Below are 22,879 nucleotides of genomic sequence, written 5' to 3'. Positions count from 1 at the left end.
TGTGTGTGTGTGTGTGTGTGTGTGCGTGCGTGCGTGCGTGTGTGTGTGTGTGTGTGTGTGTGTGTGTGTGTGTGTGTGTGTGTGTGTGTGTGTGTGTGAAGTTTGGTGTGTGCATGCTGTTTGTGTGTGTTTGTGCATGCATGTCTGTCGCATTTATGTGTATGTGATGTGTGCATGTTACGTGTGGTGCATGCATGTGTGTCGCATATATGTGGTGTATGTGTGTGATGAGTGTGGTGTATTTGTGTGGTGTGTTGCATGTGGTGTGTGTGGCTTGTATGAGGTGTGTTGCATGTTAGAGTGCATGTGATGCGTGTCGCATTTGTGTGTATGTGGTGTATCCATGTTGTGTGTGTATGGTAGGGATGGGCATGATTAATCGACGATCAACAATTGATCGTTAAGAATTTAGTCGATGACGTTAATTTGTTATTGATTAATCGAATACTTTTTTTTAATCTAATGCAGGTTGCGTTGCCTAGCGTAGCATGTGTCTTGAAGCAGTTTGACCTTCCGTTTTGATTTCAAAAAAATAATAATGAAGAGGTCATGATTTTTTGGAACAAATTAAGTCTCTGTTTAAGAATGCGGCTCGCAGCTGCAGGTTCCGCTGCTTTAGAGCACCGCATATTCAAGCGCATATATCTTCCGTTTGTCTAACTAAATGTAGTTTAACTGTTTGCCACAAGTTGATCTTGTAATAAAGATCTCATGGAGGAAAACGCGCTGTATTTTTGTATTCAACATTTTTGAATTATAAAAGTTAAATAATTATTTTTATGATAAAAATATTAATGATTAATCGATAGTCGATCGTCAATTCTCCCGACGATCGACTAAAAAAATTTAATCGAATGCCCATCCCTAGTGTATGGTGTGTGTGTGTTGCATTTGTGTGTGTGGTGCATGCATGTGTGTCTAATATATGTGGTGTATGCGTGTGTGGTGTGTGTGTTGCATGTGAGAGTGAGAGTGAGTGTGTGTGTGTGTGTGTGTGTGTGTGTGTGTGTGTGTGTGTGTGTGTGTGTGTCAGTTGCTGAATCAGTGTAGAGGTTTAATGTTTAGTAGTCAGTTCACAAAAACAACACAATACACACACAGAGTGGTAAGGGTGCAGTTGTCAAACATTTACCATGGCAACCATAGTTTCTGCCAAAACACCATGGTTGCATTTATTGCCACGGTTTTGATATTTTGGTAATTTAAGTTTAGTCAACAACACCAACGACCTTCATTCATGCAAGTTTTATTATTTGTTATTATCAATAAATTATTAATGAATAATAAATGATGATTGACAAAAAATTCATATTTTGTTTGTTTATTGCCCTTAAATAAAAATGTTTCTGTTATTAAAAAATGTAAATGAAATAAGAATGACCACCAAGTGTGAGATTGTGTTTGGATAATATTGTACGTTTAATAACGTAACGTTTCTTTATCCTCAGGTTAAGCTATGGCGTGTGAGTGATCCGGGTCAGGATCAGCCCGGCGGTGCCGAGGTGACTCTGAGTCCTAAAGAAGGTCGACTGGAGATTCTTCTCTTTCATCCGGTGGCCTCAGATCTGCTCGCCGTGGCGTCTACAAAGGGAGTCCAGGTGTGGGAAGTGACGCGAGACTCCGCCCTGACAGGTACACACAGACGTACACACCTTTCATTGTGTCCACCTTTTACAGAAACTTGAATTATTTTATTAGTTTTACACAGACGCCCTATTCAGATGGTAATTGTTTTACCGTTTACAATTGCTTCAAATGAAAGCTGTTACCCTACTGAAAAATCCAGCTAAGACCAGCATAAGCTGGTAGCTGGTTTTAGGTGGTTTAAGGTGGTAGTAGCTGGTCATCCCAGCCTGGTCAAGCTGGTGGGTCCAAAACACAGCCAGATCAGCTTGTTACACCAGCTTATGCTGGTTTTAGCTGGATTTTTCGGTAGAGTTTGTTTCCCCATTACAGCAAATGCAGCAAATGTGATTTGGGTGGATGACGCACACGCCCTGTATTCATGGGTTGTGTTGGCCACATATGGAAACACATATCATCTGAACAGCGCTCTTCATAAGTGTCTGCGTCTCTGCTCTGTGTTTAGTTTGTTTGGTCCATGTGTGATTTCTTTTATTTGTCTGTGTGATTTGCCGAGCCTCTGGTTTGTTACGGTCCTCTGAGGTGTAAAGTGAAGCGGCTGAGGTAAATGTTTCAGGAGATTTGACTCCTGTGGCCCACATGATGCTGTTGCTCTCTGATGCCCCCTGCTGGTGCTCAGTCAAACCACACATTTCACCATCATCACTCTCATCCTCATGCCTGCCCTGCTTTACACATCTTTGTCCGTCTGTCTTCTCTCTTTTGTTTTAAGCAAAACCGGTATATTTGGACAATTGTGTTTATGGTCCTGTCCTGAGTTTTCCCTCAGATGTAATAGATTTTGTTTCAGATGACATTGTGACCAACAAATATTATATTTAAGATCTGAGTCTTTTAACTCTTTCCCCGCCAGCATTTAAAAAAAAAGTTGCCAGTCAGCGCCAGCATTTTGATTTTCACTAAAGTTTAATTTCTTTCAGAAAATGTTCTTCTTTAAATATATAAACATAAAATATATAAATGAAATATATAATTTGTTCTTTTTTATCTCCTCAAATATGGTTTCTTTAAAAATAAAAATTTTTGAGCAAAAACTGAGATAATTGCGTTTTTGTGAAGGACTTTTAATAGAGATCAAATTCAGAGCGATGATCAAAACATACACAGAGTTTGAACTGTTTGACCTAAGGGGTTGCTTCCAGGTTTTATAAGTTGGATAAGAGCGTCACCTGGTCGATAATAGCAGAAACATGGTTTGCTGAAGTTAGTAAATTGTATTTATAAAGCACATTTAAACACAGCAAAGCTGACCAAAGTGCTGAACAGAGTATATAAAAATTATAAAGATAAATTAAAATAATAATAAACTGATACGTTTCGGAGCTGTGATTCTTCACGTGCCTCATGATTTGTTTCAAAGGGTCACAATTGAATGCATCTACACTGCAAAAAAATGACTTTCTTACTTAGTATTTTTGTCGTAAAAATATCTAGAAATTCTTAAATAAAGATGTATTTTCTTGATGAGCAAAATGACCTAGGAAAATAAGTCTAGTTTTTAGACAAAAAATATAAATTTAAGCAAATATGTGCTTCAAACAAACAAAATATTTCTTTTCTTGAATTAAGTGTTTATAAAAAAAAAACTTATTTCAAGAAAAAAATTCTTATTCCATTGGCAGATTTTTTTTTGTTTGCTTGTTTTGAGCATAAATTTACTTAAAGTTTCTATTTTTTTGTCTATAAACTAGACTTATTTTCCTAGGTTATTGTGCTCATCAAGAAAATGTAAGAATTTTTTGATATTTTTACTGAAAACAAGACAAAAATACTAAGTAAGACAGTCATTTTTGCAATGTAGTTCTCTAATTCTCTTGACGTAATAAGAGTACTTCATTTATTAAAACTGTAACCTACGGCAAATATATTTATTATATTTAACTCATTCCATGCCAGCCTTTTTTTTAATTTGGCCATTGATTTTCACAAAAGTTTCACATAATGCCTTCCAGGAAAATCATCTTCTATAAATAAATAAATATATAAACATACAATATATTTAAAATGAAAGAACAGACCCTCTGCTTTCAAACAAACAATAAAAATGGAAAAATAAAGTTTCATCTTCATTTGTTCTCCTTCAAATATTGGTAAGTTTCTTCAAAAATACCAAATTTTGAGCAAAAAGCTGAAATAATTGCATTTTTGTAAAGAACTTTTGATTGAAATCAGATTCAGTACGTACAAACATCAAAATATCAAAACATGAGTTTATAGAATTGTAGAATTAGCTGATGCTTCAGTTTTTTATACATTTTTATAAGTTGTGCCATCTAGTGGATACTAGCGGAATTTCAGATTACCGTTAAAAACTCGTCAAGGAAGCATTATTGGCAGGAAAATGTTTTTTCTTAATTGACGAGATTACTCCTCAATGGCGGGGAAAGAGTTAAAAGCATTTTTTCGATTATTAGTTTTATGCGTCAATCTAACAACATTCACATCAGCATTGTGACGCATTGTAAAATGATGATATACCACAGCAGTAATATTTTAGTTTGAAGATCTTTTGAATAACATGAGCTTTGCACGATGTGCTGTCACCCCACATACACGTGTTCGCTTTTCCCCAGCACCTTATGCTTCATGTGTGCTAGTTCCTCTTTATGTCACATTACATCACATGTGTTTCCTGTGTGAAAATGTTATGATTCTTCATCTTAACCTTGTAATCTGATGATTGTGTATTTGTGTATCTGTGTCCAGTATTGGAACAGCATGCAGATCAAATTCAGGGTCTGTCCTGGAAGGAAGATGGTACGCTGTTGGCTTCATCATGCAAGGTAAATGAACAGTTTTATAAAATTCATGCCTTCTACGTACAAGTGTAAAATTAGCTGCAATCCTTAATAATGCAAATAGGCGGCACAGTGGCTCCATGGGTAGCACTGTTGCCCTACATCAAAAAATGGTACTTTGGTTTTCTCCCACAGTTCAAAAACATGCATCTTATGTGAATTAGAGATATCAGAAATTGCCCTTCACCCAATGTGCGTAGATTAACTTACTTGTGTATAGATTAACTGGTTCTCATCATAAATTTAGCCGTAAGCCGTAGGAGCTCTCCAAACTGAAAATAACTTGCATAGGGATTTCTGATCGCGTCATTCCCCTTTAAATTTCAGCAGGGCAGACTTCGGCTCTTCCCCTATGTGACTTTTAGCACGTTTAGCCCATCTATGCACTACAGTTGAATACTCCGATAAGATGGCGAAGCTAGAGAGGTATCCGGGGTGTCCAAATTTAATGCGCTACTTTCACTTCCTCAAATAATTATTTTCCTGTTAATTAACCTGTTTATTTTGACGTGCTGCAGCACAGCACAAAACAAATATTAAGAAAATATTAACATGCAAATTTTACATAATGATTTCATCGTAGACTTCATCATATTTGTCTTTCTGTGGACTGAATAAAGTCTATGCTTATAGATTGGGTTTTCTTTTTCTCTTTGTACTGTTTTACAACAGAATGTTTTTATTCTTGAAGTGATATTTTTACTGTGTTTATGAGATTGACTGTGTTGGACCGCTGCCTTTAAATTGAAAACACATCGTGTGCGCGGCACAGCGCTTCCTACCCAACAATAGCACGCGTGCACAGAGCAAAATGAGTTCATGTTTGCGTCTTTTAGGTTTTACAGACAAATACACATTAACATGTTTGAAAATAGATGTCTTGGAGTATCAAACAATTGATTTTCTCCTTAACTTTTTATTGAATTCGGCCTTACCTAGGCTACTTGTTGTTGAAGTCACTGTCATTAAAGTTAACTAAATAAGAAAACAAGAAGAGAAAATCTGTCTAACTATAACTAAATCAAAATTTATCCTTAATAGGCTCAATTATTTTTTGCCAAAAGTGTTAAGTTTTGTAAGGGAAAAATAATAAATATTTATATTCATCCGTTTGACCCAATGGAAACCAAACATCATGGCAGAAGGATCCTCGTCTTTTCCGGCACTTGTAAATGGCGTTTTTAACATTACATAATTTTGGTTGTTTTATCTGACTCCAAAAGGTAAAATCTTAGCCAAAATTAGCCAGGTAGGAGAATAATAGTTACAAAAGCCAATTAACAATAAATAAATAAATGAATTTTAAAGAATGCATATCTGGCAAAAGAATGAAGATCTGGCTACAGATTCCATATGCAAGTGTGTATTGGTTTTATTAATCTGTTAGTTTTATGCAACAATGTTATGTTGGCTAAATTAAGTTCACATTGTTAAATTGAATTTTTTAAGTACAACATTTTTATGAGTGTATAGGGCAGGCAGTAGCCCTTCCCAGTTCCTAATTAGGTTGTGTTGTCTTCTTCATGCAACCACACGGAGTTTCACCTTCAATCTGTAGAGAGATGAACATTAAAGGAAATATATTTAAAAACTCCAAAAATAAATACAGGAAACTGTTTCAAAAGCTAGTTCCAGTAAACACAATATGTGACCTGATCCAGCAAAATGAGTCACAGTCACCCAAATTTCAAAATTGAGATTTTGGTATCAATGGAAAGAAGCTGGAGAATGGCTGGACCAACCGTATGCCTCGGGACTTCCAATTGACAAATGATCAGCGTTTATGTAGATTTCTGATTGGCTCTATATACAACGTGTAACGTTTTTTAATCCAAAAAATAACAATTTCAATACAAATAAAAGCAACAAATTTTTTTCAACATCAATCTTAAACTTGTGGTCTTTTTCCTCCACTTAGTTTTTCAGTTTATAAATTCCCCCATCTAAATAGGGATTAGGCATGGTGCCATGCGCAACTGGCCTTTAAAGGGGATGAGAGCTGAGACTCTCATTGGTTTATTGCACGTTACGCCCAAAACACACCCGTTAATCATTAAGAGAATATGAACAACCCTTTTAGGCAGTGCACTTGGCGCATAAACCATTTTTCCTGTCGTCAAACTAGTAAAAGTGGAATTGGACACGCCCATTTAAACCGTTCTCCGTGCATTTTAGACAATGCGCTTATATTGTTAAAATAGGGCCCAAAGAGTTTAGCATTTTATACCATTCAGTTATTAGCAGATTTAGACGAAGTACTGACCAGGTCTGCAAATTGATTCACGCCCACAGTAAAGCTGGTTAACCCCTGTTCATACTTCTGGTTATGGGCTTTAACAAAAATCTTGGTCTTCTCCCAAGCGGCTCGACGAATAGACTCCTCCTCCTGTAACACACACATACATACACACACGCTGATAATAAATTATGAATGTAATAACTGTAAATCATATTGTCAGAAAATCCATGTCCACTGATTGCTGTGCATCTCAAAAATCCAGAAGGGTGCTATCTGTGATTAAATATACAAACATCTATAAACATGCCAGCTTTGATAAAAATATGTAAAGGATTTAAAATCCTCTTTTCTTAAAACTTTCACAAATTGGACAGGATGTTGAATTACCGGACTATTGTACTTTTTCTTGTAGGTGATTTTCCAGCTCTCCCATTCTTCATCTTCAGGATTCATTATAGAGCCTAAAAAACACATAAAAATAAAAGTGCTAAATAGTTCTTTGCAGCATTGATGTTACTGAGTTTACTAAGGACTGTATTAAAGGTGTAGTGTGTAAATTTAAGCAGTATCTAGTGGTGAGGTTGCGAATTGCAACCAATGGCTCAGTTCATTGATCAGTCCTCGCTTTTGAAACGCATAGAGAAGCTACGGACAACTTAGTTAAAAAAGTTTGTCCGTTAAGGGCTTCTGTAGAAACATGACGGCACAAAATGGCGGCTTCCATGTAAGGGGACCCTCGGTGTATGTAGATAAAAACGTCTCATTCTAAGGTATAATAAAAACATAAGGGTTCATTCTGAAAGGTCTTTATACACCCCTGACAATATAGTTTTGTTTATTATTTTGCATTTCTGTCAAGAGTTTCTTCTAAAAATTACACACTGCACCTTTAACTGGTTTAAGGTAGTTCTGTTCGCACTGGTGTGTCGATCAGGAGACAGGAATCCAAGTAACAAACTTTAATTAAACAACACAAATGAATAGGTACAGCCAGACCAAAGGGCATTTTAAAGGGATAGTTCACCCAAAAATGAAAATTCTGTCATCATTTACTTCCTCTCACGTTGTTACAAACCCGTATACATTTCTTTGTTCTGATGAACACAAAGGAAGATATTTTGAGAAATAATTGTAACCAAACCATTCTTGGATCCCATTCACTTCCATAGTAGGAAAAAAATACAATGGATGTAAATGGGGTGCACGAGCAGTTTGGTTACAAACATTTCTCAAAATATTCATCAGAACAATTTTTTTTACAGATTTGTAACAACATGAGAGGGAGTTTAAGTTTCTAAAGTTTTAAATATGGATATTTCTACAACAAACGGCGTGGATTACCCCCAGAAGTAGGGATGTCCCGATCAGGTTTTTTTGCCCTCGAGTCCGAGTCCAAGTCATTTGATTTTGAGTATCTGCCGATACCGAGTCCCGATCCGATACTTCTATAATACATAAAAAAAAAGAATAAAGAAGAGCGAAAAAACAGAACCAGTCCAGGATGTTCCTTATGTCATGCCGCACACATTGCTGTTTCTGTGTAGAGTCAAAAGAGTCTAACTCTGTGCCAGCGCATAACTACAGATGTGTTAAAAAATAATGAATATATACTATATATGTTCAGGGGTTAAATTGGGGTTTGTTTTGTGGGGAGGCTCTGTTTGGAGGGAGGGTTCGAGGGGTAACATGTTTAATCCTGATGACAGCAAAGCCACTGGGTGTGTTTCAATGACATTTTGTATCTCTGATAGGATTTTATAAGATTCAGTTTTAAAGCTGTGCCACATGTTGACCCAAACTTTAAAACCTGAACTTTAAATAATGCAAATCTATGAGTCTGACACCCTATATGCATTTGGTGCACATGTCATTATGCACAATTGATCAAACTTTGAATGAAGTTATAAGACTTAACCTCCTTGACTCATTCTAGGCATAAGATAGACTACCCAAAAAGACTCAATTAACAAGAAAAACAACATACTGATTCAGCAATATGTCTTATAAATTAGCCATGGAGATTCCCTAAGCTGGTCAGCAGTTAGTTAAACAATCACTAGTTAGGTCGTGATTCATTTGTATAATCAAAATACATTATTTTATTAAACTATACAATCAGTTGTATCCAGTTATCTAGTTAACATTTTGTAATGAGATGAGTGACATGGCTATACATACTTTAATACTTTGTTTCTAGACTTCTATTAAGTTTTTTCGACATAGGCACCATTCTTACCTCTCTTTCTCTCTCTCTCTCTCTCTCTCTCTCATCTCTACAGTAATGTCAAATGATCCTGCGCGAATGCGCGTTCTTGAGGTTCTGAGTGAGACGCGGAACTGCGTCTGAGCACATGTTGACAATAACGATCAACGCGTCGTTTAAATGAGCGGTAAAAACGCGGTTTTGTCGTGGGTTCCTTGCACGCACGAGTGTGAAGCCTATGAATGAAAGCACATCAATAGGCTTGTTCGACTTCATGCGGCGCCGCAACAATCGACAGCCGGGTGACGTCAAACTACCGCGAGAGTGATCCGCGAAATCATACGGAGGAGTTTGCTTTTAAATCGTTCTCGCGGAACTTTGACGTCATGCAGCACCACAAGAACCGGCAGCCGGATGAAGTCGAACAAGCCTATTCTCTTCAGTTCACACGCACCAGCGCAGCGCGTACACTGGCGCGGAGCAGAGCGAGAACTTAATGGATTTTAAACCCTGCATATGTATCCGAGTCCTGATCGGGAGGTAACGTCCGATTCCGATCGAGTCTGAAACCACGTGATCGGGGCCGATTTCCGATCACGTGATCGGATCGGGACATCCCTACCCAGAAGGCCTTTGTTTATCATCATGGAGCCGTTTGGATTTCTTTCGGGAAGGATAAATGCAAATTTTTTGGACTTGAAGGAGGTGGACTTTACTGTTAACGACTGGAAAATCTAAACTGGTTTAATATCATTTTGGGTCGAACTGTACCTTTAATGCTCTGACAAAGTTATCAGATGATCTTTTCCTGAGTCATCGTGCACGTGAATACCTCAATATTATCGTATTTAATACATTAATTGCTTCACAATACTCAAACAATATATTCATACACTCCGATTAGAAACATCAATTGAATTATTGAATGAGTCGTACTGTGAGTGGTTTATATTTCACACAACAGAAAATAATTTATACATCACAATGTTTACTAATAATACACTCTTAAAACGAATGTGTTAAAATAACACATCTTGTGTCTAGTTAAGGACAAGACATCTAGTGTGTTGTCCTTAACTTGACACATCTCTGTGTTATTTTTGGAACAACACACTTTGTGTTGTTTTAACACATCTTGTGTTGTCCCTTCTATTTATTTGAACTCAAAATCAACCCGAAATGAGACATAATGTGTTAAATAGGATAACACAAAACAGTGTGTTAAAATTAACACATCTTTTCTTAGAATGTAGTAGCTTTTGCCAGTAATGAACAGTTCACATTCATTGATTCTCCTTATAAACATCTTTATGTGAAAGCTTTTTTTTGTATGCCAGTTGCATCTATTTCATCCACAATAAAATGCATCAGGTGCGATCTCTGCTGATCTATGCCTTTGCTAAAATGAATCGGATGCGATCTCTGCTTTTGCTGACATTTGGACTGCGAGATAAGTGAAGTGTCTGACTTAAAAGCTATTTATTCACTTCTCCTCTCACAGCAGCCGTCAGCTCTTTTCTAAATTTCAGTCGATGCGAGTTGCATCTCAAACAAGCCTATTCATACTCAACAATTCAACACAGGAAATAGAAAAACTTCCACACTATTATTAAATAAGTTGTTTAGCAAAAAGTTAGTTTAGTAAAGAACATATATATAATAGTTTTATTATTTAACGATAATTTAGTGAATAATGATATTAATAATTGAATAACCACCCCAAGATGCAAACCCTCTTTCTCCCCCTAAAACAAAGTAAACGTTTTTCCCTGTCACTTACCTTGATCAAATGATTTTTGAAGTCGAGATCTTGGTTTGCTTTCCTTGGTTGAGAGACAGCAAGCTCAAGTCGCAGCAGAGGCAGCTCAGATGAGGAACTTGGCGTTATGGGCGTGTTTTTATATGACTTTATTACTCATCATCTATGTCATTACTGCATTTCAACTTAAAGCAATGGGCCCTTTGTAAGCCTCCAAATGGCTGAATCATTCTGGAAACATAAAATTCCTGTTTAATTACTTATTTATTTAGCTAACACTTTTATCCAAAGCGACTTACAATTGCTATATATCTCAGAGGTCGCACACCTCTGGATCAACTAGGGGTTAAGTGTCTTGCTTAGGGACACAATGGTGTGTCACAGTGGATTCGAAACCCGGGTCTCTCAGACCAAAGGCTTGTGTCTTATCCACTACCCATCAGTGCCTTCTACTATACTCCCTATATACTTACGTATGACTGTACTCCCACTCATCACACAAATTCCATCATCAAATTTGATACCACAAATTTGATACTGCTTATGTACCGCAAAAACAGTAGCTTATATATCAGAGCCGTAATCATGTCTTCTGACACAAACCTTCTGAGGTACTCCAGTGGTATATGGAAGGAGATGGCATCATTAGTTATGCCAATTACAGAAATATCAGTATTGAGACTGAGAAAATCCTTTTTCAGACAGTAATACCTGTCATGGGGCAAGGTCTGTGTTCTTGAATGGGTTGGTTGTGTTGGCATCATGTCCACATAATCATCATATTGGCAGACATAAAGTTTTTAACTTCTCTTTTATAGTTGAGAGGCATCACCACATTCCTCTTCCTCAGTTACATTAGACTCCCATTACAATGTAATTTTTCCCAAATTTAGATTATATAAATGACATCATACGCATTGTAGATAAGACAGTCCTGGCTAGTAGCATTCTGAAATAAAAACACACTGATTATGTCCATTTTAATCTTGATGCAAATCAATTTCAATCAAACGTAAACATGTCAAAGTATTTGCCAATTCCACAGAATTCACACAATACTGTCTGGCAAGCTTATTGTCCTTTATTTATAATGCTAATATCACCTGTACCCCCCACCCCACATTCCAGAACAATATCACCTGACCCTCATGCAGCAAACAGATATATGGGCAAACAATGCCCAGGCAAAAAAAAAGGGACCAGCTAAGAATATTTTATAAACAATAAGATACCGATAGTTTCAAATAATGCCACATAAATACTTTCAAACTCTCAAATAAATAATTCATTTCCTAAATACTTATTTAGTAACCTTAAAACTCTTATTAAAACTCAATATAATATCAAAGATATTTAAAATCAATATTATGTTTGAATTGTGCAAAGTGCACAAGTAAATTTTGCTACCCTTCAGACCCAACGTTGTAAAATTACAACATTGACATAACAAGCTCAAAATCAAATATAATCAAAACATTCAGCTGTATTTTAAAATCTGCATGATGTAGACACATAACTTATCACAGGAAAAAATATTTTAGGCATTTTACTTACGTGATTGTTGATTCATATAATCCAGTAAAAAGGTTATGTTCTTCAAGGCAGATTTGCAGGTTTTGTAAGTTCCAAATGTGGTTTTAAAGAGAAAAAAACATCTACAGGTATACTTTATTAGACCTTAAACTGATGTTGTATTATTACAACCAAGGGCTTTACAGGGCTAAGAATGTAAATAAATGATTAAAAATAAACAAAAAAAACCCAATAATAAACACATTCTGCACATGAGGATCTAAGGTAGGATCTATCAAGCAGGAGTTTGATATAGCTTTATATCATCACGGTACGATTCCCTGGCTCTGATGTAGGCCTTATCTGTGTTTGATGGTCAAAAATGAGATCAAATCAGCAGTATTTGGTGTCATTAAACTATTACTATTATTTTTTTAAATTAATATTTAGTGTCTTTTGTATTGTTATTGTTTTGGCGTGAGTTAAAGCTCACATAACACACGCTGTTTGTGCATTTCTGATGTTAACATGCTTCTTTAAGTGCTTTTATATTAAAAGAAACTCACAAATTAAAAGGAAATTACACGACTTACGTGTATATTTACAGCTGGTCTATTCGCACTGGATTAGTATTACTTGAAGTAATTTCTCCGGACCTTTTTACAGAAGGTAAAAGCCGCCGTAATCTTTACTGACATTGTCCGTTTTATTAATCTGTTAGTTTTATGCAACAATGTTATGTTGGCTAAATTAAGTTCACATTGTTAAATTGAATTTTTTAAGTACAACATTTTTTTGAGTGTATAGGGCAGGCAGTAGCACTTCCCAAATCCTAATTTGGTTGTGTTGTCTTCTTCATGCAACCACACGGACTTTCACCTTCAATCTGTAGAGAGATGAACATTAAAGGAAATATATTTAAAAACTCCAAAAATACATACAGGAAACTGTTTCATGGAAAGAGGAGATCATAAGCTTTCAAATGATGTCCTAGTCAAAAGTGGAATCGGACACGCCCTTGCGTTTTAGACAATGCGCTTAGATCGATAGGGCCCAAAAAGTTCAGCATTTTATACAATTTAGTTATTAGCAGATTTAGATGAAGTACTGACCAGGTCTGAAAATTGATTGAGGCCCATCGTAAAGCTGGTTAACCCCTGTTCATACTGCTTGTTATGGGCCTCAATATAAATCTTTTTCTTCTCCCAAGCGGCTCGACGAATAGACTCCTCCTCCTGTCAGGCAAACATACATACACGCTGATAATAAATTATGAATGTAATAACTGTAAATCAATATGGTCATGTCCACTGGTTATTGTGCATCTCAAAAGGCTTCTATCTGTGATTAAATATACAAACATCTACAAACACTCCAACTTTGATAAAAAAAAAATATGTAAAGGATTTCAAATCTTTTTTTAAAACTTTCACAAATTGGACAGGATGTTGAATTACCGGACTTTTGTAATGTTTCTTGTAGGTGATTTTCCAGCTCTCCCATTCTTCATCTAGAGGATTCATTATAAAGCCTGAAAAATATAGTTATATATATATAATAGTTTTATTATTTAACGATAATTTAGTGAATAATGATATTAAAAATAATTGAATAGTAAAAGTAAATGTTTGTCCCTGTCAGTTACCTTGATTAAATGATTTTTGAAGTCAAGATCTCGGTTCTCTTCTCAAGTCACGGCAGAGGCAGCTCGAATGGGGACCTTGGCGCTATGGGCGTATTTTTATATGACTTTATAACTTTCTTATCTATGTCATACTGCATCTCACATAGCTGCTCGCCTCAAAGCAATTGGTCCTTTGTAAGCCTCCAAATGGCTGAATCATTCTAGAAACATTCAACAAGTTCCTGTTGAATTACTGTAAGCACTGTCTCTCCAGAAGGCTACTCTAAAAAATATTGGGTTGTTTTTAACCCAGGGCTGGGTAACTATTGCACAAAACACATTTCTGGGTTAAAATGACCCAAATAATGCATTGTTTTAACCCAACTGCTGGGTTGTTTTAACATGGTTGAATAACAATAACCCAGCAGTTGGGTTAAAACAACCTATTATTTGGGTCATGTTAACCCAGAAATGTCTTCTGTCCAATAGTTACCCAGCCCTGGGTTAAAAACAACCCAACATTTTTAAAAGTATATACTCTTCTTCCTGTAAACTTCAGCTTCCATAAACATTTTCTTTATCTAACACAGACAGGACAGCTCATGAAACTTCACAAACATAAGATTGAACAACAATGAAGTTAATAAGACATCAAATTTGGAAATATAATGAATAAATGAATAAACACATAAAATATAGAAATAAAATGAATGAATAAATAATAAAATATAGAATTATAAATGATCAAATAATGAAATTTATAATAATAATAATAGTTATAATTAATAATCAAATAAACAATAAGGATAACCAATTATTATAAAACGATAAATGATTAAAAATAAACTAAAAAACACAATAATAACAACATTCTGCATGTGTCATGTGATAAAGCTCTATATCATCACGGCTGTGATCAGGCCAGAGGCACGAGGCCATAGGCCGAATGCTTACGGCCTCGTGCCTACGGCCTCGAGGAAGTACTCATTTTTTGTGTACTTCTACTTTTTTTAATAATTTTTAAAACCTGTAATTTTACTTTTAGTTAAGTATGTTTTGTTTAAAGTATTGTAATTCGCTACATTAGTAGAAAAATAAGTCTATTTTTTAGACAAAAAGATACAATTTAAGTGAATTTGTGCTTAAATTTAGCAAAAATATTTGGCAATTATTGAAATTTTTTTCTTGAATTAAAAAAGTAAACTTATTTCAAGATGTTTTTTTACCCCATTGGCAGATTTATTTGCTTGTTTTAAGCACACATTATGACAAAAAATGAAGATTTTTTTTCTTGAAAATATTTTTTTCCCGTGTACATTTTTTATATATATATGTGACATATATATATATATATATATATATATATATATATATATATATATATATATATATATAAAAAATGTCTACACGGGAAAAATTATTTTCAAGAAAAAAATTCTTAGTATTTTCGTCTTGTTTTCAATAAAAATAACAAAAAATTCTTAAATTAAGATTCTTGATGAGCAAAACGACCCAAGAAAATAAGTCTAGTTTTTAGACCAAAAATATCAAATGTAATTGATTTTGTGCAAAAAACAAGCACAAAAACCTGCCAATGGGGTAAGCAAATTTTTCTTAAACTTTTCTTGAATTTAGTGTTTAAGAAAAATATTCAAGATTTTTTTGCTTACCCCATTTACAGATTTTTTTTTGCTTGTTTTATGCACAAAATCACTTACATTTGATATTTTTGGTATAAAAACTAGATTTATTTTCTTGGGTCGTTTTGCTCATCAAGATAATGCATCTCGATTTAAGAATTTTTAGATATTTGTACTAAAAACAAGATTTTTTTTAGTGTAATACAAATACAAAATTAGCCTTTTAGCAGGTTCTCAGATTCTTGCCATATGTATTAATGCCAATTTTTTTGAATATTTTTCAATAAAGTTTATAAGCCTTTCCGGTGTGCTTGTAGATTCTCCCCAATAGATGTCACTAAAATGCTTTTGTTTTGTGTTTGTCTGTGCCGATAAGAAGCATCATCTGTCTCAGCAAAAATATGCTTATTTAAAAGACATTTAAGCCGGTAACATTTGACCCCTAAAATCATTTAATTTTTCTACAGTGTTAATTGTAAGTTAACACTTCTTTTGTTATGAAGGATGAGAAGTTTAAATATACAGATGTTACAGTGAGAGCAACCAAATCTACCGTGACTCATTTTAAACATTAAACCACCGTGTCTTTCCCTCGCTTTCTATTTCTGGACACAAAGGTTTCTTTTTGGCAGGAGTAATGTTTTGATTGACTTCATGCATGCTTTTGTTAAATCTAATGGATTGAGAAGCACTGGACTCAGTTTAGTGTCTTAAATTCACATTTGATACTTGAAAAGATCCAAATTGTATGTGTCAGCCTCCATTGGTGCATTATAAGATTTAAGGAAAATGTATATACAAGTACAGACTATAAACAGTGTCTTTTATAAATAGCAGAATATTAAAGGTGTAGTTCACCCAAAAATGAAAATTCTGTCATCATTTATTTACTCTCATGTTGTTACAAACCTGTATACATTTGAACGAAAGAAGATATCTTAGCAAATCGATCATTGGCCCCATTCACTTCCATAGTAGGAAAATAGAATACTATGGAAGTAAATGGTGCTCATGAATGGTTTTGTTACATAGATTCCTCAAAATATTTTCCTTTGTGTTGCTCAGAACGTGAGAGTGAATAAATTGTGACAGATTTTTTTTTTTCAATTTACCTGGTTGCGTTCAAATTTTGATTTAAATCCACTTTAAATCCAAATAATATGACTGATTAGCTCTAACTAATTGCTAGTTATACTCATTCTTACGATGCGGCTATGTTTATGCAGCCAGCCACAGGTAACTTACTTTTTAAGTTAAATCAACAAATCTTTATTTTACTGTGTATTAAATTGCAAGGTGCAAGTACGTGTTAATATAAGCCGTTTAACTAAAGTAATGAAGCTAAATTGTAGTAGGTTAAGATTTACCAAAACCATTTCCCTGAAGTCTATCAAAACACAGAAACCTTTTGTGTTGACTCTCACATAAAGTCAGGAGTTTTACGACCGTACCGTAATTTCATGTGATGGATGTTGAGAGCATGAATCTGCATCCTAAACTTTTCATGACTTTGAAGTATTGAGAGAAAGAAAGTGTGCACTTCTCTCCTGGCCTCTCGGTTATTTAACCTCCTGACAGAGAGTCTGAACTGGGCACACATCTTTTTTTTTCATGGACTATGGACACCGTAAAGTAGTCTTGGTCGCCCCCTGGCAACCACATTTATTTCTAGCTCTGCCACTCCTTGAGGATGCCTGAACAACAATTACCCAAAATACACTGCAAAATCCTCAGCCAATAATATGCAAGTCTGTATTGGTTTTATTAATCTGTTAGTTTAATGCAACAATGTTATGTTGGCTAAATTAAGTTCACATTGTGAAATTGAATTGGTTAAGTACAACATGAATAGTAGCATATTTTTTTGAGTGTATAGGGCAGGCGGTAGCCCTTCCCAGTTCCTAATTTGGTTGTGTTGTCTTCTTGTTCATGCAACCACACGGACTTTCACCTTCAATCTGTAGAGAGATGAACATTAAAGGAAATATATTTAAAAACTCCAAAAATAAATACAGGAAACTGTTTCAAAAGCTAGTTCCAGTAAACACAATATGTGACCTGATCCAGCAAAATGAGTCACAGTCACCCAAATTTCATGGAAAGAGGAGATCATAAGCTTGCCCGTGCGTTTTAGACAATGCGCTTAGATCGTATAGGGCCCAAAAAGTTTAGCATTTTATACCATTCAGTTATTAGCAGATTTAGACAAAGTACTGACCAGGTCTGCAAATTGATTCACGCCCACTGTAAAGCTGGTTAACCCCTGTTCATACTTCTGGTTATGGGCCTTAACAAAAATCTTGGTCTTCTCCCAAGCGGCTCGACGAATAGACTCCTCCTCCTGTCACTCAAACATACATACACGCTGATAATAAATTATGAATGTAATAACTGTAAATCAATATGGTCATGGTCATGTCCACTGGTTGTTGTGCGTATCAAAAATCTAAAAGGCTGCCATCTGTGATTAAATATACAGTAATCTATAAACACACCAGCTTTGATAAAAATATGTAAAGGATTTAAAATCCTCTTTTCTTAAAACTTTCACAAATTGGACAGGATGTTGACTTACCGGACTATTGTACTTTTTCCCGTAGGTGACTTTCCAGCTCTCCCATTCTTCATCTACAGGATTCATTATAGAGCCTGAAAAACACATAAAAATAAAGGTGCTAAATAGTAGTGCTGGGCAAAGATTAATCGCGATTAATCGCATACAAAATAAAAGTGATTTTTTACATAATATATGAGACGAGTGTGTGCTGCTTGTAATTATCATGTATATATAAATACACACACATTCATGTATGTATTTAAGAAACATTTACATGTGTATATATATTTATTTCCATTTGTGATATATAGATGTAAAATATATATATATAAATCTGAAATGAATATATGTATGTGTGTGTAGTTAAATATACATAATAATAACACACAGTACAGACACATATATTATGTAAAAAAAATCACTTTTATTTTGTCGCAATTAATCGTGAAAAATCTTTGCGCAGCACTAAATAGTACTTTGCAGCATTGCTGTTACTGAGTTTACTAAGGACTGTATTAACTGGTTTAAGGTAGTTCTGTTCACACTGGTGTGTCGATCAGGAGACAGGAATCCAAGTCTTTAATTAAACTTCAACACATATTAATAGGTACAGCCAGAACACAGGGCATTTTAAGGTAAACATTACAGCAGTGATAGGTGAAAACTGAGTATGGATGTCTGAATAAATAATAATAAATAAACAACAGTTTAAAAGTGTCACAAATTATACAAAACTTCCAACATTACTAATAATTACCATTATTATAATATATCAGCAATAATAAATAACATAAAACATTAATTCTTAGGAAGTAGTAACAAGTCACAAAATGATATTAAACCCATGATTTACTCACCCCTAAGCCGTCCGAGATGCATATGTCCATCATTTTTCAGACAAACACATTTTCTGTTATTTTAGAAAATGTCTTTGATCTTCCAGTAGTTAACAGTAAAGTTACGGGGTCCACCTCTTTCAAGACCAAAACATGAAAATAACTATCTTCCGATAACGCCGCCATTTTAGTCGCGTCCACATTCAAGATCAAAGTATACTCAGTTTACGGGGGGTTCTGTGCTGCTGCTCCATGCCCCCGCCCTCCGCATTTTTCATACATTACTAAGAAAAGTGCGTACACTATGCTGATACTTTCTCCTGAATACAGAGGAGTCTAATGCTGCGTTCAGACCAGCCATGGTAGAGGCGTCAAGCGCGAGTGATTTCAGGGTTGAGTCAATGTAAAGACGCGTTGGCGTGCATCTGGAGGTCTCGCGGCGTGAATGAGGTGTTTAGCGCGGCGCAGTAGATGCGTTTCTGCCTCATTCACACGTCTAGTTCGCGCAAATGGTGCAAATTGATTGTTGCCGCAGGAAACGCGCGAGTCAAAAAATGTGAACTTTGGCTGAAAAACGCGTCGCGTTAACCATCAGGATTACAGGAAGCGAGCGGAGTCGCAGAAGCCCCTTCCATGACACGAATTTCCACATGAACGTCTGGATTACTAGAATTTCACGCGCAGCTTTCACGCGAGTAAACTGAAAATGCTCAAGTAGCAAACTACGTGTGGTACACGCGAATTTGACGCCTCAAACGCAGCTGGTGTGAATCCACAGTAAGATGGTGGCATATCGGAAGCTAGTTATTTTCATTTCTAAAGTTTTAAAAATTGATATTTCTACAACAAATGGCGCGGATAACCTTCAGAAAGCCTTTGTTTATAATCCCGGAGCCGTTTGGATTTCTTTGGGGAAGGATAAATCCATTTTTTTGGACTTGAAAGAGGTGGACCCCGTAAATTTACTGTTAACGACTGGAAAATCTAAGACACTTTCTAAAATAACTGAAAATGTGTTAGTCTGAAAAATGGACATATGCATCTCGGACGGTGATTTAATCTTGGGTTTAATATCATTTTTGGTTGTACTATTCCTTTAATGCTCTGAAGAAGATATCCGCGGATCTTTTGCTGAGTGCATGTGAATAACTGAATATTATCGTATTGTATACATTAATTGCTTCACAATACTCAAACAATATATTCATACACTCCTATCAGAAACATCAATTGAATTATTGAATGATTCGTACTGTGAGTGGTTGTGGTTTATATTTTGCACAACAGAAAATAATTTGTATTACCATTTAGTCATCTCAACGTTAACTAATAACAGTAGCCTTTGCCAGTAATGAACAGTTCACATTCGTTGATTCTCCTTATAAACATCTTTAAAATGCTTTTTTCGTGTGCCAGTTGTCTCTATTTAATCCATGATAAAATATGCGGACACGATCTCTGCCTTTGCTAACATTTGTAGTCGACTGGACTGCGAGATAGCTGAAGTGTCTGACATAAAAGCTATTTATTCACTTCTTCCCTCACAGCAGCCGTCTGCTTTTGTTTAAATTTCAGTCGAGGCGAGTTACATCTCAAACAAGCCTATTCATACTCTTGTTTAGTGGCTTTTCAAGCATTATGAAATAAGTTGTTTGGCAAATAGTTACTTTAGTAAAGAACATATATAATAGTTTTATTATTTAAAGCTCCACTGTGTAAGATCTACTCCCATCTAGTGGTGAAAGTCTATATGACAAGCAACTGAATATTACTTTCTAGCCCCCCCCATTCGGAACGCGTTTTAACTCGTACGGTGGCCGGGCCGTGTCATGCCAAGGTTAACATTGCTTCCAGTAGCTACAAAGCAAAAGCAATGAGAAAAAAATGAACCATTTGCAATGTCCTTTGCCTGTGATCCATCAAAGCACACAGATTTATGTTTAACATGAAAAAAGTCTGATTGTCATGATATGTCCGCTTAAAATCACATACAAAAAGCAACCATGACGGGTTTAAATGGACGCGAACTAATATTATGTCAAAGTACAATGCTTATGTTTTAAGTAAACGTTACATGTCCGTGTCTATGTAAGAGCTTTCTCTCATATTGGTGAAAAAAGATCGCGCAACTTTCACAAGCTTGTAAAATGAAACGAAAGACGCGCAGATCAGACGCTTTTATCAGAGTATTATGTCAGACATTATGTCAGAGTACAATGCTTATGTTTTAAGTAAACGTTACATGTCCGTGTATATGTAAGAGCTTTCTCTCATATTGGTGAAAAAAGATCGCGCAACTTTCACACGCTTGTAAAATGAAACGAAAGATGCGCAGATCAGACGCTTTTATCAATGAAAGGCTAAAAATAGCGCTGTCACCGTGTGTTTGTGCTAGAGGTCAGAAAAGATGAAAACATTTATCTCAGTACCTCAGATTACATAAATGGGCGGAGAGACGGCGTGTGTCTGTACCAACACATTAAACCACATGCATGTTTACACTAACAAGTGTTATGCATAATCATGCTAAAGTTAGCCAAGGAACTATAAAACTTCCAGTTTACAACATGGACTGTATAGATGTAAACGAATATGCTGAATTACCTGTGGAGAACTTCAGTGTCCCATGAGCCCCATCTTGGAAAACTAACTCCAATAGTGACTTTGGTCTTGATGTTTTTCCTGTCACGTTGTCGTTTAAAATCCCCGTTTCGCTTCCTTGGTGATTTGTTTTAATGTCCTCGAGAATATGTCTTCAACAGGCTTTCAAATCAAAGCATTAGATCGCAGGTTCATCACTGTGTGCGGCTGTTGTAAAATCCGAAGGATTCAGATACGCAGGTCACAGGCTGGATACGTCATCAAGCCTGGTTTATTTAAATTAACTGAGCATTACATTCGCAAGTCATACGCATATTACATCAATTTACAATTAACTAAGAATAATTGTCAGCTTTATAATTGTTAATATTCTGAAATAAGACTGTATTGATGACGTATACCGCCTACACATGCAACCTCCCGAGGCTTCAGCTAGCGGCCAGCGTGAGTGTAGTCTGAAAGCGCAAAAGGCGGAGCTTGAATTTCAGGAATGTCCCTCGTCTGCGAATGTATTTCAAAGATGGAGGCACAACATGGATTTAGCCAGAGAGCGCTTCGACGGTATGCATTTTAAATAGCAGATTCTACACTTACGAGAATACTTTCATTAGTGGGGTGGAAGTTATTACACATGAATGAGCACATACTTTTGAAAGAAAACATGGGTTTTTGTTAAGAATTAACTCAATAAAGTACACAGTAGAGCTTTAACGATAATTTAGTGAATAATGATATTAACAATAATTGAATAACCATGCCAAGATGCCAACCCTCTTTCTCCCCCTAAAACAAAGTATACGTTTTTCCCTGTCAGTTACCTTTATTAAATGATTTTTGAAGTCAAGATCTCGGTTGAGAGACAGCAAACTGAAGTCGCGGCAGACGCAGCTCAAATGGCAAACTTGGCGCTATGGGCGTATTTTTATATGGTTTTATTACTTCCTTATCTATGTCATAACTGCCTCTCACACAGCTGCTCGCCTCAGAGCAATGGGCCCTTTGTAAGCCTCCAAATGACTCAATCATTCTGGAAACATTAAATTCCTGTTGAATTACTGTAAGCACTGTCTCTCCAGAAGGCTACTCTAAAAAATATTGAGTTGTTTTTAACCCAGGGCTGGGTAACTATTGGATAGAACAAATTTCTGGGAAATTTCTTCCCAGCTGCATCAGGACTTTAAACTCATAATGCACTAATCTCAAATACCATTTCAACCACGCTATTCTGTTTTATCTGTAGTCACTTATTTCATTTAAATCTTTTCTGTCTATGCTGCTGCTATAAAACATGCAATATACAAGACATACAATTTTTAAGCAATATCACTCGAGTATGTTAGATCAGGTCTTTATGCTAGACAAAATATTTAGATTCTAGCCCGGATGCCAGAACCCGGCAGAAAATATAAGCGGAGCTGTTAACACTAAAATTAGCGTTAAACAGGCTACTGTCAGCCTTTTAAGCC

At 35.7% G+C, this 22,879-nt stretch overlaps 2 protein-coding genes across 6 annotated transcripts in view; one reads left to right on the top strand and one right to left on the bottom strand.

Moving 5' to 3' along the window:
• coro7 (coronin 7) overlaps positions 1-22,879 on the top strand; it is a 192,673-nt gene that overhangs the window by 12,805 nt on the left and 156,989 nt on the right. Inside the window, exons 5-6 of the mRNA XM_065253134.2 lie at positions 1,449-1,632; positions 4,351-4,427. Of these exons, the coding sequence (XP_065109206.1) occupies positions 1,449-1,632; positions 4,351-4,427 (261 nt within the window). The remainder of the gene's footprint in view (positions 1-1,448; positions 1,633-4,350; positions 4,428-22,879) is intronic.
• LOC135768814 (protein CTLA-2-beta-like) lies at positions 5,772-22,321 on the bottom strand. 5 transcript variants are annotated; one of them, XM_073813798.1, is made up of 4 exons: positions 22,232-22,304; positions 7,069-7,142; positions 6,706-6,828; positions 5,772-5,994 (listed from the first exon to the last, which is right to left on the bottom strand). In XM_073813798.1, the coding sequence occupies exons 2-4, from the start codon at positions 7,132-7,134 to the stop codon at positions 5,941-5,943; spliced, it is 243 nt and encodes an 80-aa protein (XP_073669899.1). In that variant the 5' UTR covers positions 7,135-7,142; positions 22,232-22,304; the 3' UTR covers positions 5,772-5,940. The 5 variants fall into 5 exon arrangements, with proteins under 5 accessions (XP_073669899.1, XP_073669898.1, XP_065134235.2 ...); XM_073813797.1 differs by lacking the exon at positions 22,232-22,304 and adding an exon at positions 13,801-13,903; XM_065278163.2 differs by lacking the exon at positions 22,232-22,304 and adding an exon at positions 10,665-10,774.

This window comes from Paramisgurnus dabryanus, chromosome 3, assembly GCF_030506205.2.
Source record: "Paramisgurnus dabryanus chromosome 3, PD_genome_1.1, whole genome shotgun sequence".
NCBI lineage: Eukaryota > Metazoa > Chordata > Actinopteri > Cypriniformes > Cobitidae > Paramisgurnus > Paramisgurnus dabryanus.
This window is presented reverse-complemented; position numbering and strand designations above follow the sequence as displayed.

Excerpts from the sequence above, each read along its gene's own strand:
- LOC135768814 (XM_065253189.2), bottom strand. The coding sequence starts at position 18,060 with ATGAATCCTGTAGATGAAGAATGGGAGAGCTGGAAAGTCACCTACGGG. Across the intron at positions 17,761-17,994 it reads GGAAAAAGTACAATAGTCCG|GAGGAGGAGTCTATTCGTCG; the intron begins GTAAGTCAACAT and ends TTTGAGTGACAG. Across the intron at positions 17,378-17,637 it reads TGAATCAATTTGCAGACCTG|ATTGAAGGTGAAAGTCCGTG; the intron begins GTCAGTACTTTG and ends ATCTCTCTACAG.